Genomic DNA, 15,481 nt, shown 5'->3' with positions numbered 1-15,481 from the left:
GTTCAATACAAGGGAATAAAAGTTTTGTTTTGTTTTTTTTTCCCATGGAGAAAGACAATGTTCTTTGTTCTCTTGGTGTTTTTATAAACCCTCAGTCAACTTTTTAAGGCATTTAGCCTTAAAAAAATAATGTATAAAATTATCCCTGGTAATCTAAACAAGGAGCCCCGGTGGTGTAGTGTTTAAAGTGCTCAGTGGTTCAAACCCACCAGCTGCTCTGTAGAAGAAAGATGTGGCAGTCTGCTTCTGTAAGGATTTACAGCATTGGAAATCCTATGGGGCAGTTCTACTCTGTCTTAAAAGGTCACTATGAGTCAAGATCCACTCCATGGCAATGGTTTTTCTTTGGTGTGGTGGTCTGTAAATGCGTCTGTAAAATGCCATCCTTGTGCCGTGTTTTGGCACTGCTCATGAGGTATCATCACCTTCCCCAAATTTTTTCTTAAAAATTTTTTTATTTTATTTTATTAATTCATCATACACTCATCCACCAATCATGCTTTGTCTGGGTATATTGTAGGGTAGGGATATGTAAATGTGTGTGTGTGTGTGTTGAAAATCACCAAAAAAAAAAAAAACACAATGAAAGAGGTGTCATAACTGAAAAAGGTTAGAGGATCTCTGGCTTGATTTATCACTGATGTTTTCTAGATATAACTGTCTTTTATGAGTGTCCCTTAAGTGAGTCTAGAAGTAGCATATTTATTTCTTATGGTGGAAAAATCCCTTTGGAACATCTAGAAGAATAAGGGACAGATGTATTTGAGAGTTCTAGAGAAATGAGAAGAATTTTTATAAGGGGTTCCTGAACTCTTTGCAAAAATAATTTTTAAAAATTTCTCACTTAAAGGAACACCCCTGATAAAGACACTCAAAATCTCACTGGTTATCCTAATAAATATGTAAAACTCCTCATTTGTACTCCAGCTTTCAAGATATGAAGCATGGAGTATCTCTACTGTATTTGCCAAGTCAGTCTAAACTATTTTACAAATGAAAACTCCCCATACTGCTGGCTGTTTGGTTAACAGCCAAGCTCTTAACGACTGCGTCACCAGGGCTCCCCTGTGCATTGACTACAGGTTATTGGTTGATTAAAGTACTTTTAAAATAAGTCGTGTCATGTGTCAAGTGTTGCTAGGTCCATTCATTTAATCTCTTGTAGTATACTTTATTGTACTATATTCACCAAATATTTGAATTATTATATGTGTATGACCTGCATACAACTCTCTTTAACTTATATGGTGAATTAGAGACCCGTTTTTGAAGCAATCCACTCTCGGTAATAAGTCACTTTTGTGTAGACTCCAGGTTTGTTCTTTTGTCCACAGTTATCTCCCCAGCTCACAATTCCAATGAGATACCAGGTGTCTTTAAGATCCTTTGCAACTAAAGGTCCTCCAGAATCACCCTGATAATTAAAAAATAAAGAAAATTAGCTAAATATAAATTTTGTTATTTAAGATATTCTGATTAACTATATATTTTATTAGTAGACAGTATATTCATATTCCCAATCATAGAATAATTAATTGAAACATGTATATCAAAAAGTTATAAAGACCCTTAACCTCCTTGTAACTTTCCTTCACCACATCTTTACATTTATAGTATCTTCATTTTTGGTTAACTTAATAATCAGTGTTTACATTAATATCACTTTGTAAACATTCGCTGATGAGTCAAGTAACATATTTTGATTATATTACCTTTCATGGACAAACTCTAATTTCCTAGAATTAATAACAGATTTTTTTCTTTTTTTTTACCCCATTTGTCTAGTTTTCTACGGGTCTAATGGCAAATGTTGAATGCTCCGAAAGATCTACCAGGGCCTACCAATTTTTACTGATGCTCAAGAACATCAGGTAACTTGTCAGTTCTTTTACTCCTCTGAAGACCTTCCTGTCCTCACCTCCCCAACCCCTCTTCCCTCTACGCATGCACGTGCACGCACACACACACACACACACGCACGCACGCACACACAGATACACACAGACAGGCACGCACACACATTCTTCCCCTTTTGTCTGCTCTAAATTGAACTGGTTACTGTCTAAGTTTGGTGCAGAACTGTAATTCTAAATGTTTCTTCACCATTCTCTTGTGTTATATCCATAATATTTTTGATTCCATGTCTCCCTCTTTCTTGATTTACTCCCTCATTTTGCTGAGGTACCATCTCCAGTGGTGTCATAAGAAAGAGGGTACAGGAGGTACAGTTTTTGAGCCATTGCATGTCTAAAATGCCTTTATTCTATCCTCACACTTGATTAGTTTACTTGGGAAGGAGTTTATATTGAAATAATTTTCCATCTGAATTTTGAAAGCATTTTCCGATGTCTTCTAGCTTCTAGCATTACTGTTCAGAAGCTCTATGTGAGTTCAGATGACTCTTCTTTTGAAGTTTCCAGGTTGTCTTCGTTATCCCTAGTGTTCTGACATTTTATAACAGTGTGCCTTGGAGAGGAATCTATTGTGCCCGGTACTAGTTGGGCCCTTTCAATAGAAAACACGTGTGCTTCAGAACTAAGCATGTTCTTTTATTCTTTAATGATTTACTCCCATGTCTTCTGTTTTTGGAACTCCTATTCATCTGATGTTGGACCTCCTGAGTTTACTCTTGAATTTTCTTAACATTTCTTGTTATTATTCTTCTCTTTGCCTTTTTGTTCTTCAAGAGAGATTTCCTTATTTTCCAATTCTTCTATTGGATTTTAAAAATATTACCTTATTTCTATATCCCAGGTCTGACTCTTCTTCTTTGATTGATTCTACAGTAAGGTGTTAGAGACCATATTGGAGGCTCTGTGCATGTTTGTTGTACAGGTGTATGTTCCAATCTACGTATTTTACAGATGTGGAAAGAAGAAACCCAGAAAGTCAGATGAGTTTAAAATCATATCCAAGGAGCTGGTAGGTTAGAGAAGAGAAGGCAAGAAGTCTGACCCTTTGTCTACTGCCCAAATTAGAACACATTAAAATTCACTTGATAGTCGTACAATGTTAAAGATAATTTAATCTTTCTTTATCTATTCAGAAGGCCTAGCAAGGTTTTGCCCTGCCTTGGGGCTTTCATCATGAACATCCACGATTACTGCACTGTATAGAAACACTGTTTGGTCATGTCACAGACCTAGTCCGTGCTCTGGAAATGGATTTTCCTTTAAGAGTTCTCTAGTAGTAGCAGCATGGTTTCTTGATAGTCATCTGTTTAGCAATAAAAGAAGGTCAGTTTCTGCCTCCCTTTAGAGTGTTGTTTATTACAGTTTTCCAGTAGATGTGATGCTGATTAGATCAGATTAGAATTATCCAGAATATGATCTTTTCTTCATTTCCTTCAGTTAGAAAGTAGGTTTTAAAAAAAAAAAACCTCAAAATTAAAACTAATTAAAGATATAACAGAATGTATTACATGTAATAAGAAACAACTCACGCAATTTAAGGAAGTGGGGACAGAGAGGTAAAATTATACAGGATCCCATACAGAGTATTAAAAAGATATTGGGCTATCTATAATTCAGAAAAGATAGTTACATTATCATAGGCATCCTCGGATTTTATAAGTGACATAGGATTTATGTTTTTCCTAAACTTCGATGCCAGTAAAAATCAGTTGGAAAACTTCTTAAATGCAGATCACTGGGTCTCTATTTCTAAAGAATCTGTAGGTCCCCAGGTGGGACCCAGGATCTGCAATTTTAATAAGTGTCCAGTTGATTCTGTTGCAGATCATGTGTAGGACACTTTTAAAGCACACGTTTAGATGAATGATAGCGCGAAGAATGTTCCTCGGCTTCCTTCTTTTTTTGTTTTTCACTAATTCTCATTTCTTCTTTAGTAATCTATTACTCAAGAAAAATTCTATGAGCAAGAAGCTATGCAAGAAGGAACAAAGATAAATAAGGCAGAGCCTATGCCTCCAAGGTCCTTATTATACGTATGAAGAGGTAGGGCACAGATTCACAACTAACCCCAGTTGCATAATAATACAAAACTGTGTGTGCTCCAGTGCCAAATTAATGGCCCTGCTAATAACACAAAATGTTGGAGGCAGAGAAGATGGGACTGAGACTTGAACAATAAATAGATAGGAGAACAGATGGCATTCTAGATAGGGGAGTGCTGTGGGCAGGTGTCCAGCAACATCTCCATGTGGATGTCTCAAAAACACCTCAAAGTCGACATGGCTGACACTGGACTCGTGATCTCCCCCTCCCCCCACCCCAGATCCATACCGTTCCCTCTCTTTCCTAACTCACACTCCACCCATTTCTCAAGGCAAAAATTTAGGTGTTATGCTTTGCTCCTCTTCTCTTCACTTATATAGAATGCATCACTTCATTCTGTCAATTTTACCTCTTAAATACTGTATTTGTCTCTATCTCCATGCCATTTTCTTTGTCCAAATGACCAGCAATTACACCTGGATTTCTGCAATAAATGTGAATTGATTCACAGTGGCCCTTCTCCAAAATAGTCTCCTTACTGTGGCCAGAATGATCTTTGCAATATTCAAATCTGGTTATATCAGCCCTTGAATGTAACTAAAGGAGCCTGGGTGGTGCTAGGGGTTTGCAATCAGCTGTTAACCTAGAGGTTAGTAGTTCAAACCCACCCAGCAGCTCTGCAGAAGAAATGGTCTGGCGATCTGCTTCCATAAAGATTACAAGAAAACCCTATGGAGCAGTTCTACTTTGTCACAAATGGGGTTACTATGAGTGGAGGGCCTACTTGTTGGCTGCTAACAACAACAATTTAACTAATATAATTTAATAAGCGTTTACTGTACGGTTGCTATGAGCTGGAATCAACTCGATGGCAACAGGTTTTGTTTTATGGTGCTCACTGTAAGCCAGGCAGTGTTTTGACAGCTTTATACATATTAACTAATTTAATACAAATTCCTTGATTAAAACTTTTTGGTGGCTTTCCATTGCTCTTAGGATAAAAGGCAAAATAATTAGGCAATAGCCTGGCCTTTCACAAACTCTCCTGCCTGTACCATTGGATTTCTTACATTCTATCTGCCACCACATGGTCTTCTTTCAGTCCCCAGATTTCTCCATGCTCCATGCATCATAGGACCTTCACATTTGATATTTCTTTTTGGGCAACGTCCCCCTGCCCCCTATCTCCTGGTTAAGTCCTACTCTTGTTTTAAGTTCTCATTCACCTTCAGCCACTGCCCCACCCCAACTTCGTCCCTGCTAGTTATGTTCATCACACATATATACTTATAGAACCATGATTTTTTTTATTCCAAGTAGTCTTTTTCTGTTTTTCTCGATTGGTATAAATATTTGATTAATATATGTCTTGCCCACTAGAAAATAAGTTCCATGAAATCATGTTTTTGCTCATGATTTTATCTCTAGCACTCGTCAGAGTACATGGCACAAAGTAAGACACTTAACATCTTTTGAGTAAGTAAAGAGACTTAAAATGAGCAAAATAATGACTAGGGACAAGTTTGAACTAATTTACTACACTTTATGTTTAAATTATGAGTCTTCCAGAAACAAAGTAGAAAACAAAATAGTTTTTTTTTTGTTTTGTTTTCTACAAGTTGATAAAAAATGAACTTACTGTTTCCTGAAATTATGTCAAATGCAATCCTGTTAGTGAGGGAGCTACCTGTAGGTATTTTCTTTCCTCAAACTCTTGACTGAACTAGAAACAGAAGGGGAATCACCACCATCCATCTGTTAGTTTGTCATACTGTGGTGGCTTATGTGTTGCTGTGATGCTGGAAGCTATGCCACTGGTATTGCAAATACCAGCAGGGTCACCCACGGTGGACAGATTTCAGCAGAGCTTCTGGATTAAGACAGACTAGGAAGAGACCTGGCCATAAAAAAAAAAAAAAAAATTGGCCCTTGAAAACCTTATGGATAGCAGCAGGATATTGTCTGATATAGTGCCAGAAGATGAGCTCTTCAGGTTGGAAGGCACTCAAAATATGATGGGAGAAGAGCTGCCTCCTTAAAGAAGAGTCAACATTACTGATGTGAATGGAGTAAAGAATTTGGGACCGTCATTTGCTGATGTGGCACAACTCAAAATGAGAAGAAACAACTGAAAATACTCATTAATAACTGGAATGTGGAATGTAAGAAGTATGAATCTAGGAAACTTGGAACTCATCAAAAATGAAATGGAGCGCATAAAGATCGATATCCCAGGCATTAGTGAACTGGAATGAACTGGTATTGGCCATTTTGAATCAGACAATTGTATGGTCTACTATGCCGGGAATGATAGATTAAAGAAAAATGGCATCACATTCATCATCAAAAAGAGCATTTCAAGATCTCTCCTGAAGTACGTACGGCACTATCATTGATAGGATGATACAAGGAAGACCAATTAATATGACTACTATTCAAATTTACACAGTAATGCCAAAGATGAAAAAAAAATTGAAGATTTTTACCAACTTCTGCAGTCTGAAATTAATCAAACATGCAATCCAGATGCACTGATAATTACTGGTGATTGGAATGCAAAAGTTGGAAACAAAGAAGGATCGGTAGTTGGAAAATATGGCCTTGGTGATAGATAGAAAGGACACCAGAGATCACATGATAGAATTTTAGCAAGACCAATGACCTATTCATTGGAAAATGCCTTTTTTTAACAACAGAAATGGTGACCTGTGGACCTGGCCGATGAAATACACAGGAATCAAATTGACTACATCTGTGGAAAGAGAAGCTGGAAAAGCTCAACATCATCAGTCAGAATGAGGCTGTGAGCCAACTATGGAACAGACCATCTTTTGCTCATATGCAAGTTCAAATTGAAGCTGAAGAAAATTAAAAAAAGACTATGAGGACAAAGTACAACCTTGAATACATCTCACCTAAATTCAGAGACCATCTAAAGGATAGTTTTGATGCATTGAACACTAACTACTGAGACCAGACGAGTTGTGGGGTGACATCGAGGACATCATACAACAAGAAAGCAAAAGGTCATTAAAAAAACAGGAAAGAAAGAAAAGTCCAAAACAAAATGTTAGAAGAGACTCTGAAACTTGCTCTTGAATGTAGAGTAGCTAAAGCAAATGGAAGAAATGATGAAGTAAAAGAGCAGAAGATTTCAAACGGTGGCTCGAGAAGACAAAGTAAAATATTGTAATGAAATGTACACAGACCTGGAGTTAGAAAACAAAAAGAGAAGAATACACTAGGCATTTCTCAAGTTGAAAGAACTGAAGTGACAATTCAAGCCTCAAGTTGCAATATTGAAGGATTTTATGGGCAAAATATCGAAGGATACAGAAGCATCAAAAGAAGATGGAAGGAATACACAGAGTAACTGTACCAAAAAGAACTGGTTGATGTCAACCATCTCAAGAGATAGCATATGATCAAGAACCAATGGCCTTGGTGAATGGTATTGAGCACAATGGTATGGAAGGAAGAAGTCCAAGCTTCACTGAAGGTATTGGTGAAAAACAAATCTCCAGGAATTAATGGAATACCAGTTGAGATGTTTCAACAAATGGATGCAATGCTGGAAGCACTCACTTGTCTATGCCATGAAATTTCAAAGACAGCTACCTGGTCAACTGACTGAAAGAGATCCATATTTGTGCCCATTTTAAAGAAAGGTGACCCAGCAGAATGCAGAATTTATCGCACAATATCGTTACTATCACACACGAATAAAATTTTACTGAAGATAATTCAAAAATGGTTGCAGCAGTACATTGACAGGAACTGCCAGAAATTCAAGCTAGATTCAGAAGAGGATGTAGAATGAGGGATATCATTGCTGATATCAGATGGATCTTGGCTGAAAGCAGAGAATATCAGAAAGATGTTTACCTGTGTTTTATTGACTATGCAAAGGCATTTGACTGTGTGGATCATAACAAATTATGGATAACATTTTGAAGAATGAGAATCTCAGAACATTTAATTGTACTCTTGAGGAGCCTGTACATAGACCAAGGGGCAGCCGTTTGAACAGAACAAGGGGATACTTTGTGGTTTAAAATCAGGGAAGGTGTGCGTCAGGGTTGTTATCCTTTCACCATACTTTTTCAGTCTGTATGCTGAGCAAATATTCTGAGAAGCTGGATTATATAAAGAAGAAGGAGGCATCGGGATTGGAGGAAGACTCCCAAGGTGGAGCAAGGTCCCCAGGTAATTCTTATATATAAGGATATATACATAAGAATATATACATAAGCATTGCTTAGAGATCTTGTTAAAATGTAGACTCGATTCAGTATATCTGGGGTAGAAATGCAAATTTTCAGCAGGGCTTGAACTGAAATGAACTGGTTGAAGCCCTGCTCCTTACATGCTCTTGGCAGCTAAAGCTAAACGTATAACACATTCTCCTGGGCTTGTACAGCCGATTGTGCTACAAAACTCCATGCTCCTTTTCTGATAGTGGTTGTCCATGTTGTATAATTTGTGGGAGTCTGGGCAGGGCTTTCTGTTGCCTGATATCAATGCCATTCCCATCACTTCACTGTTACAGTCACCACCTTAGAGTTTTCAAAAATCTCAAGTTAAAAAGCAGGTTCCTCCAGGGAAGAACGCACTTTATACTTCTGTCGGGAACGACAGATGGGGCACCCCCTTCCTCAGCATTAACCAGTTCTCTCACCTCCCATGTGCCTTATACTTGAGACACAACAGATTACTTGAAGTTCCCTCAAATGTGAATTGTAATTTCATAATTTTGGCTACGCTGCTTCTCTTTTCTAAAACTTTCTTTTATGATTCTCTAAAAAGATAAATGCTGTTATCCTTGAAGGCCTCATTTAAATATCATCTCTTTGAGAGTTGTTCCAAATTTGTTCCCTTTGAGGAAAAAATATTTTCTCTCCATTATATAAGTTATAACCTTTCATCACAGTTCATTGTATATGATTGCTTCCTTGCTAGAATACAAGCCCTTGAGGAAAGAGACTTGCCTAATTAATCTTTGTATTTCTGGTTATTAAGATATTTTAGTTTTGTTGGTTAGTTTGAGAGCATCAAAGGCACTCTTTGCTTATTTAATTTTACTTAAAACATTTAAAATATTCACTTAGATATTTTGCGAATTGACATTATATCTGTAGTTTATACTAATATAAAGAATATAGATTATTTCCTGAACAGATAAAAATTTTTAACTTAATAATATCAAAATAATTTCTTCCCAACCTACCCTGCAGGCATCATAAATTCCTTCCAAATATCCAGCACAAAACATTCCAAATTTTATGTCACTCCCGTACACATGTGGTTGCTTGCACACAGCATCACTTATGATTTTCAATTTGGCTTCTCGGAGATCATTTTGGGGCCCCCCTTCAGGGAAAACAAAATAAATTTAGTATTGAAAAATTTTTTTTTTTCTTTATCTATATGATACAGAGTGAGGCTAATATAAGCAGTCTTTAAAGAAGAAAATTCTGGTTAAATCTGGCACATTGAAATAAAAATTATTGTTCTTATCACATTTTTATAAACACCTCTACAAAGAAGAAAATAATTTGAATTTTTTTTCCCATGGAAAACATTTTCTTTAAAACAGTTGGCTTATTTTATTGAGAAAGGCATTTCATTTGCTTTTTTTTATTTTTCTGAAGTTTGTATTTGTGGATTCCAGATTATTCCCAGAAACTTTGCATACCTAGATAGTTTTCTTCCTTGGCTTGATAAAATAACTATAATACTGTATGCACTTATTTTATCTTCTATGTGTTATGAGGAGCTTTCACATACATAATGCCATTTAAAGGCAATGACTTTACTTCTTATGTATTATAAACTTGGGGCTCCAGATTGTAAACTAGATTCTCAGTCTAAAACCAATAATGTGGTAGGTAGACCATCGCTTAAAGTGGAAAACTCAGAAGGGCACAAACATTGATTCATTATACCAAGCCATAATGTTAAAATAGCTGGGAAAAGGTGACACTGTGGTAGATGGAATTCTAAGATGGACTCCATGGTTTTGATGTGAACCCCTAGCTCCAAGGATCTATGGGTATGATGGATATGACTGTTTGCACACAGCATCACTTATGAATTTCAATCTGGCTTTCCTTGATTAGGGTATGTTATATGGCACAGGTGAGGGGATTTACAGATGTAATTAAGGTCTGTAATCAGTTTGACTTTAAAAAGGGCTTAGGCCTCCCTTGAGTTCAGAAACATATTCCTACTAGTGTTGAAGAAGCAAGCCCTCATGCATTTTACAGCTGCAAGAAACCATGTATAACGCTGTCCAACATGTTGATTGCAGTTTTGTGAGATTCTGAGAACAGGAACTAGCTAAGCCATATCGATACTGCCGACCAACAGAAACTGTGAGATAATAAATGAGTGCTGTTTGAAGCTGCTAAATTTGTGGTAATTCATTACACAGAAATAGAACAGTAACACAGATACCAATTTCTTTAGAATGCCGACACAGGATTTATTTCTGGAGAAATATTTGCTCACATTTTTAAAAAGTGTTCAGAAAATGTGTGTGAAACTCAAATGCTCTAAGGAATTTTCAAGTCACTCAGTTCTTTGAAAAAAAATATGTATAGCCAACTACATTATCAATTAAAAAACCAGTTATGTCCAGTGCTGGGAAGGGTGTGGTAAAACCAACAATCTACATATTGCAGGTGACAATGTAAATTCATAACTTTTTCAGAAAACAAGATGGTTAAAACTGATTCCAAGTCATAAAAAGTGTAGCCCAGAACGTCTGGACATCCCCGAATATTTTCTCAACTACTATGGGAACGCTCAGTAGCATGTCTCACCAACTACTGATTTTTTTTTTTAGAGAACCAGACTTATATGTTCATTCATCTCCACTGTTTATTATTTCTTCCCTTCTGCTTGCTTTGAGTCTATTTTGCTCTTCTAATTTATTGCAGGAGGAACTTAGATCATTGATTTGAGACTTCTTTTCTAATGTATGCATTTAGTGCCCTACATTTTCTTCCTGTGCTGCTGTCACTCCATCTCAGTATATTGATATATTGTTCTTCATCTTAATTTAGTTCTACATATTTAAAAGTTTTTTTCTTTGAGACTTCTTTGACTTATAGATTTAAAAAGATGTTGTTTAATTTCTAAGTATTTGGAGACTTTCCTGTTGTCTTTCCATTGCTGATTTTTAATTCAATTCTGTATGATTAGAGAACATATTCTATATGATTTCAATTCTTCTAAATTTGTTGAGGTTTGTTTTATGGACCCGGGTGAGGTCTAGGCGAGTGTTCCATAGGTGTTTGAAAAATATGTTTTCTGTTGTCGGGTGGAGTGTTCTATAAATGTCAGTTAGATTCTGCCGTTTCTCACAAAATATTATGGCAGCCTCAAACTCCTGGTAGAAATTCATTCTTCCCATCAAGCCAAAGGGGATTTGAGACGCCCCTTTCATCGTTATGCAGCAGAGAACACAAACCCTGTCTTAAGGGAAGACCTATCAGCAGCAGGGCAGGCATTGTGGTGTCAGGCTTACAGCTTTACTCAGCCACACCTGGAATTCGTATGCGATGGTTAATATTTTACGTGACTGGTAACATGACCCTAAAAAAAGAAATCGGTATCTTAGCTTGTTTAATATGGAATAAGATCACATGGGACATCCAGTGATAATTCAGACCACAAAGCCTATTGCCAGCCACATTGGTGAAAAGTTATTCCTAGTTTCTTAGTAGAAACTGAGAATTAAAAGTTTAGTTTTAATAGTTTGTTGTATATAAATAAATTGTATAGAGTTCTGTAAATGGAGTTTGCCATTCTCAAAAAGCTCTTTTGCATCTTCTCAAGCCCAGCATTAAAGAATCCCTCAATCTATTGTTACATATAGGTACCTGGACCAGATTATAGGATCCAGAATGTACCTGACTTTGTATGCCCAAAAGTGTTCAAAAATCAAATCATCGTCATTTCTTAGCAGACTAAGTTAGTATAACAAGTTAAATCAATTTAGAGAGGGCTCACTATGAGTTGGAATCGACTGATGGCAATTTTTTTTTTTTTTTTAATGTAAGCTTTAGGAGCCCTGGTGGTGCAGTGGTTAAGAGCTTGGGTGCTAACCAAAAAATCGACAGTTTGAATTCACCTGCCATTCCTTGGAAACCCTATGGGATAGTTCTACTCTGTCCTGTAAGGTCACTCTTAGTTGGAACTGACTCGATGGCAACAAAGGTTTGGTTTTTTGGTGTGTAAGCTTTAGAGAAGCCCTGGTGCCACAGTGGTTAAGCTCAGCTTAATCAAAAGGTTGGTGGTTTGAACCCACCAGCTGCTCCATGGGAGAAAGATGTGGCAGCTTGCTTCCTAAAGATTACAGCCTTGGAAACTCTATGGGGCAGTTCTACTCTGTCCTGTAGGGTTACTATGAATTGGAATTGACTGGACTGCAGTGGAGTTTTTTTTTTTTTTTTGATGAAAGCTTTGTAATCAGAGGCAATTTACACAGTATTCCTATTCCTGATCACCCTTAAATTAACCTTTTTAGTTCTGAAGCACATTTTGCTGCAACTGGAGTTTGTACCTGAGCAAAAGAAAAATTTGTGAGGTGATTTAGGAAAGTGAAAATGAGTTATTGATCAAAGCTAAGGGGAGGAGGAAATGAAAAGGGTTGTTAGGGACAGGGGGCTCATGTGGAGAGGGGAGATACTAACAAGGACCCTGAGGTGAAGGTGATCATGAGGGTGCCAACATACCGATGCACAGCTGGCATTACATACAGAATATCACATAGGGATAGATTTTAATGCTGCTGAGGGAACATCTGCTTCTTTTATATCTGTCTTGAAGCCCATCCTGGCAGAATAATATTGATGCAGATTAAACTGCATTGCTCTAAGTAAGGCTTATTGCTTTGTGATCTTTTTTGAGATACCCACCGCCATAGAAAAGTTCTCCAAATCCTGTGACGTAGACAGTTGAATTTGGTTGAAAGGATGCAGAGGCTTCTGGCAAACAAATTGGGCGTACGTCATCAGTCAAGGTGACTCTGGGAGAGAACTCTACAACAGCAATGTCATATTCTTTTGCTGGGGAGTGGTATCTCTCATGGACAATGATTCTTTTGATATTTCTTTTCATTAAGGGAGGGTTGATTGTTGTTCCAAAGCTAACAGTCCATTGACGTGGCTTTACATTACTAGAAAGGATTAGAAATTAACAGAATATGTGAACTGCACTACATTAATTGTATTTAGGCTAGGAAATGAGAAAATATCATCCCGGGACTATTTGGCTACGATGAAAATTTTCTTTGACCTTTTAAATATAATCTATTGCTACTGTTTGAGAATTAAAATGTATACAAACAACATCTTAGAGCTGAAATCCAAAACAGAATATTAGAATTTTAGAACTGGAAGGCACATAAAATATCATTCATTCATCCCTTTAGCAAATATATATTGAACACGTATGGGTGGGGCATTATTTGAAGTGCTGGGGATAAAGTGATAAACAAGAAAGATAAGGTCCCTGCTCATAGAATTATTAGAGTCTAATGAAGAAAAAAGACGAAACCAATGAACAAATACATAAATAACTTCAGATAATGATGCGAGCTATGCATAAAGTATTCATTTATTCATCCCTTCAGCAAATATTTATTGGATACCTATGTTCTGAGCATAATCAGATGGAGTAGAGTGACTAGATGGTTAGGGAAAGCTCTTTTGAAGACATGACATTTAGACTGAGACATGGTTGGTAAAGAATCAGCTGTGAGAAAATTGGAGAGAAAAGTTACTAGGCAATCTTCCCAAGAATGTAGACCAGATGGGCTGTAATTCAGGACATACAGGGAAGAATGATGGGGGAGGAAGTTGGAGAAGTAACAACCTCATCAAACAGAGACCAGATTTTTACTGTCTGATAGGTCTAGATTTTATTCTAAATGATATAGAAATCCACTGGATGATTTTAAGCCAGGGAGTAGTATAGTCTCATCTACATTAAAAAAAAAATCACATTGGCTTTTTCTGGAGAATAGATTGTTGGAGGGCAAGAGGATGTGGTAAAAGCTGTCAGAAGACTATTGTAGTAGTCCTATGAGAAATGATGAAGTATAGGTAACTTGTAGTTTGTGGGGTTGAGTAACTGGTGGATTAAGGTATTTTTTTTTTTTTTAGGGATCAGAAAGATCATGTAGTAATATAGCCTTTGCTTTATACTTGAGGAAAGTAAGGCCTAATGGGTTAAATTATTTGCCTTGTTTCACATGTCTGCCTGGTTCTCTCTGCTTTTCTCTTTGTAGGACACTGTCTCCCATCAAAACCTATCAGTAGCAATATTAAAATCCTTAAGTACCTAATTGAACTAGCACGATACATCAGAGATAAGCAAAGAGAGAGATTCTGCCCATAGGTACTTGTTTCTAAGCCTACTTATTTCTTATTGGGTAGCTTAGGAGCCCTGGTAGCACTAATGGTTAAGCGCTTGTCTGCTAAATGAAAGGTTGACAATTCAAATCCACTCAACAGCTCTGTGGGAGAAAGACCTGACAATCTATTTCTATAAAGATTAAAACCAAATCAAACCCAAACTCATTGCCATCGAGTCGCTTCCAACTCATAGCGACCTGGTAGGACAGAGTAGAACTTCCTCATAGGGTTATCCAAGGAGCAGCTGGTGGATTGGACCTGCCAACCTCTTAGTTAGCAGCCAAGCTTATAACCACTGTACCACCAAGCCTCCCTATAAAGATTATACCCAAAAAAACCTGTGGGTCAATTCTACTCTGTCACATAGGGTAAGTATGCATCGGAATCATCTTGAAGGCACCCCATGACAGTTTTAGTCCTAGAAAGAAACATTTAAGCATATCAGTGGGAGTTAAGTCTAATTTGACCATTTTAATTATGCTGGGATTATTATTATTTTTTACTTCCAAGGTAACTACATTTTTTCGATACACCATTTTGATGTGCAAAAAGACTGTAATGAAAAAGCTAAATAAAAATTGTTCTGTGAATACAGTTGTTCATATAGCAAAAATACTGGTTTGTAAATAAGTATCTTGTGATTTTTATTTGTGAAAAGCTGTTCCCTCTACTTAATTGTGTGTAGGTGAAATTAACATAAATCAGGTTTTTTGAGCTAGAAATACGAAGGCCAGACCTTGAATTGTGTTTACTCAACTGAGAATGATCATTCTAGAACTTTCAAACAAAAATGGCCTGACTGTTTAGTACAGCTTGTGTTTATGTTTCTTGATGTCAAAGCCTAAAAGAGATACCTAATATGAAAAGCTAAGTCAAGAATAAGAATAAACTTTTTAAACTTTCAGCCTGGACCCAAATCAAATAGATGAAATTTCATGGTGATAAATATAAAATAGTCATTTAGTTCCCAAAATAAATTACACAAATTCAAAGTGGTCTGGTAGTCATTTATATAAAAACTCTTGCTGTCAAGTTGATTTTGACTTATAGTGACCTTAAAAGACAGAGTATAACTGCCCCACAGTATTTCCAAGAAGCAGC

General features: G+C 36.8%; 1 protein-coding gene across 1 annotated transcript in view; it reads right to left on the bottom strand.

The window, feature by feature from the left end:
- Positions 1-549: 549 nt before the first annotated feature.
- The window catches only part of TMPRSS11A (transmembrane serine protease 11A), a 56,213-nt gene continuing 41,281 nt past the window's right edge, over positions 550-15,481 (bottom strand). The window contains exons 6-8 of the mRNA XM_064285751.1: positions 12,881-13,140; positions 9,184-9,326; positions 550-1,414 (exon numbers count right to left, since the gene is read on the bottom strand). Of these exons, the coding sequence (XP_064141821.1) occupies positions 1,253-1,414; positions 9,184-9,326; positions 12,881-13,140 (565 nt within the window). The 3' untranslated portion in view covers positions 550-1,252. The remainder of the gene's footprint in view (positions 1,415-9,183; positions 9,327-12,880; positions 13,141-15,481) is intronic.

Source organism: Loxodonta africana, chromosome 5 (assembly GCF_030014295.1).
Source record: "Loxodonta africana isolate mLoxAfr1 chromosome 5, mLoxAfr1.hap2, whole genome shotgun sequence".
NCBI classification, from domain to species: domain Eukaryota; kingdom Metazoa; phylum Chordata; class Mammalia; order Proboscidea; family Elephantidae; genus Loxodonta; species Loxodonta africana.
This window is presented reverse-complemented; position numbering and strand designations above follow the sequence as displayed.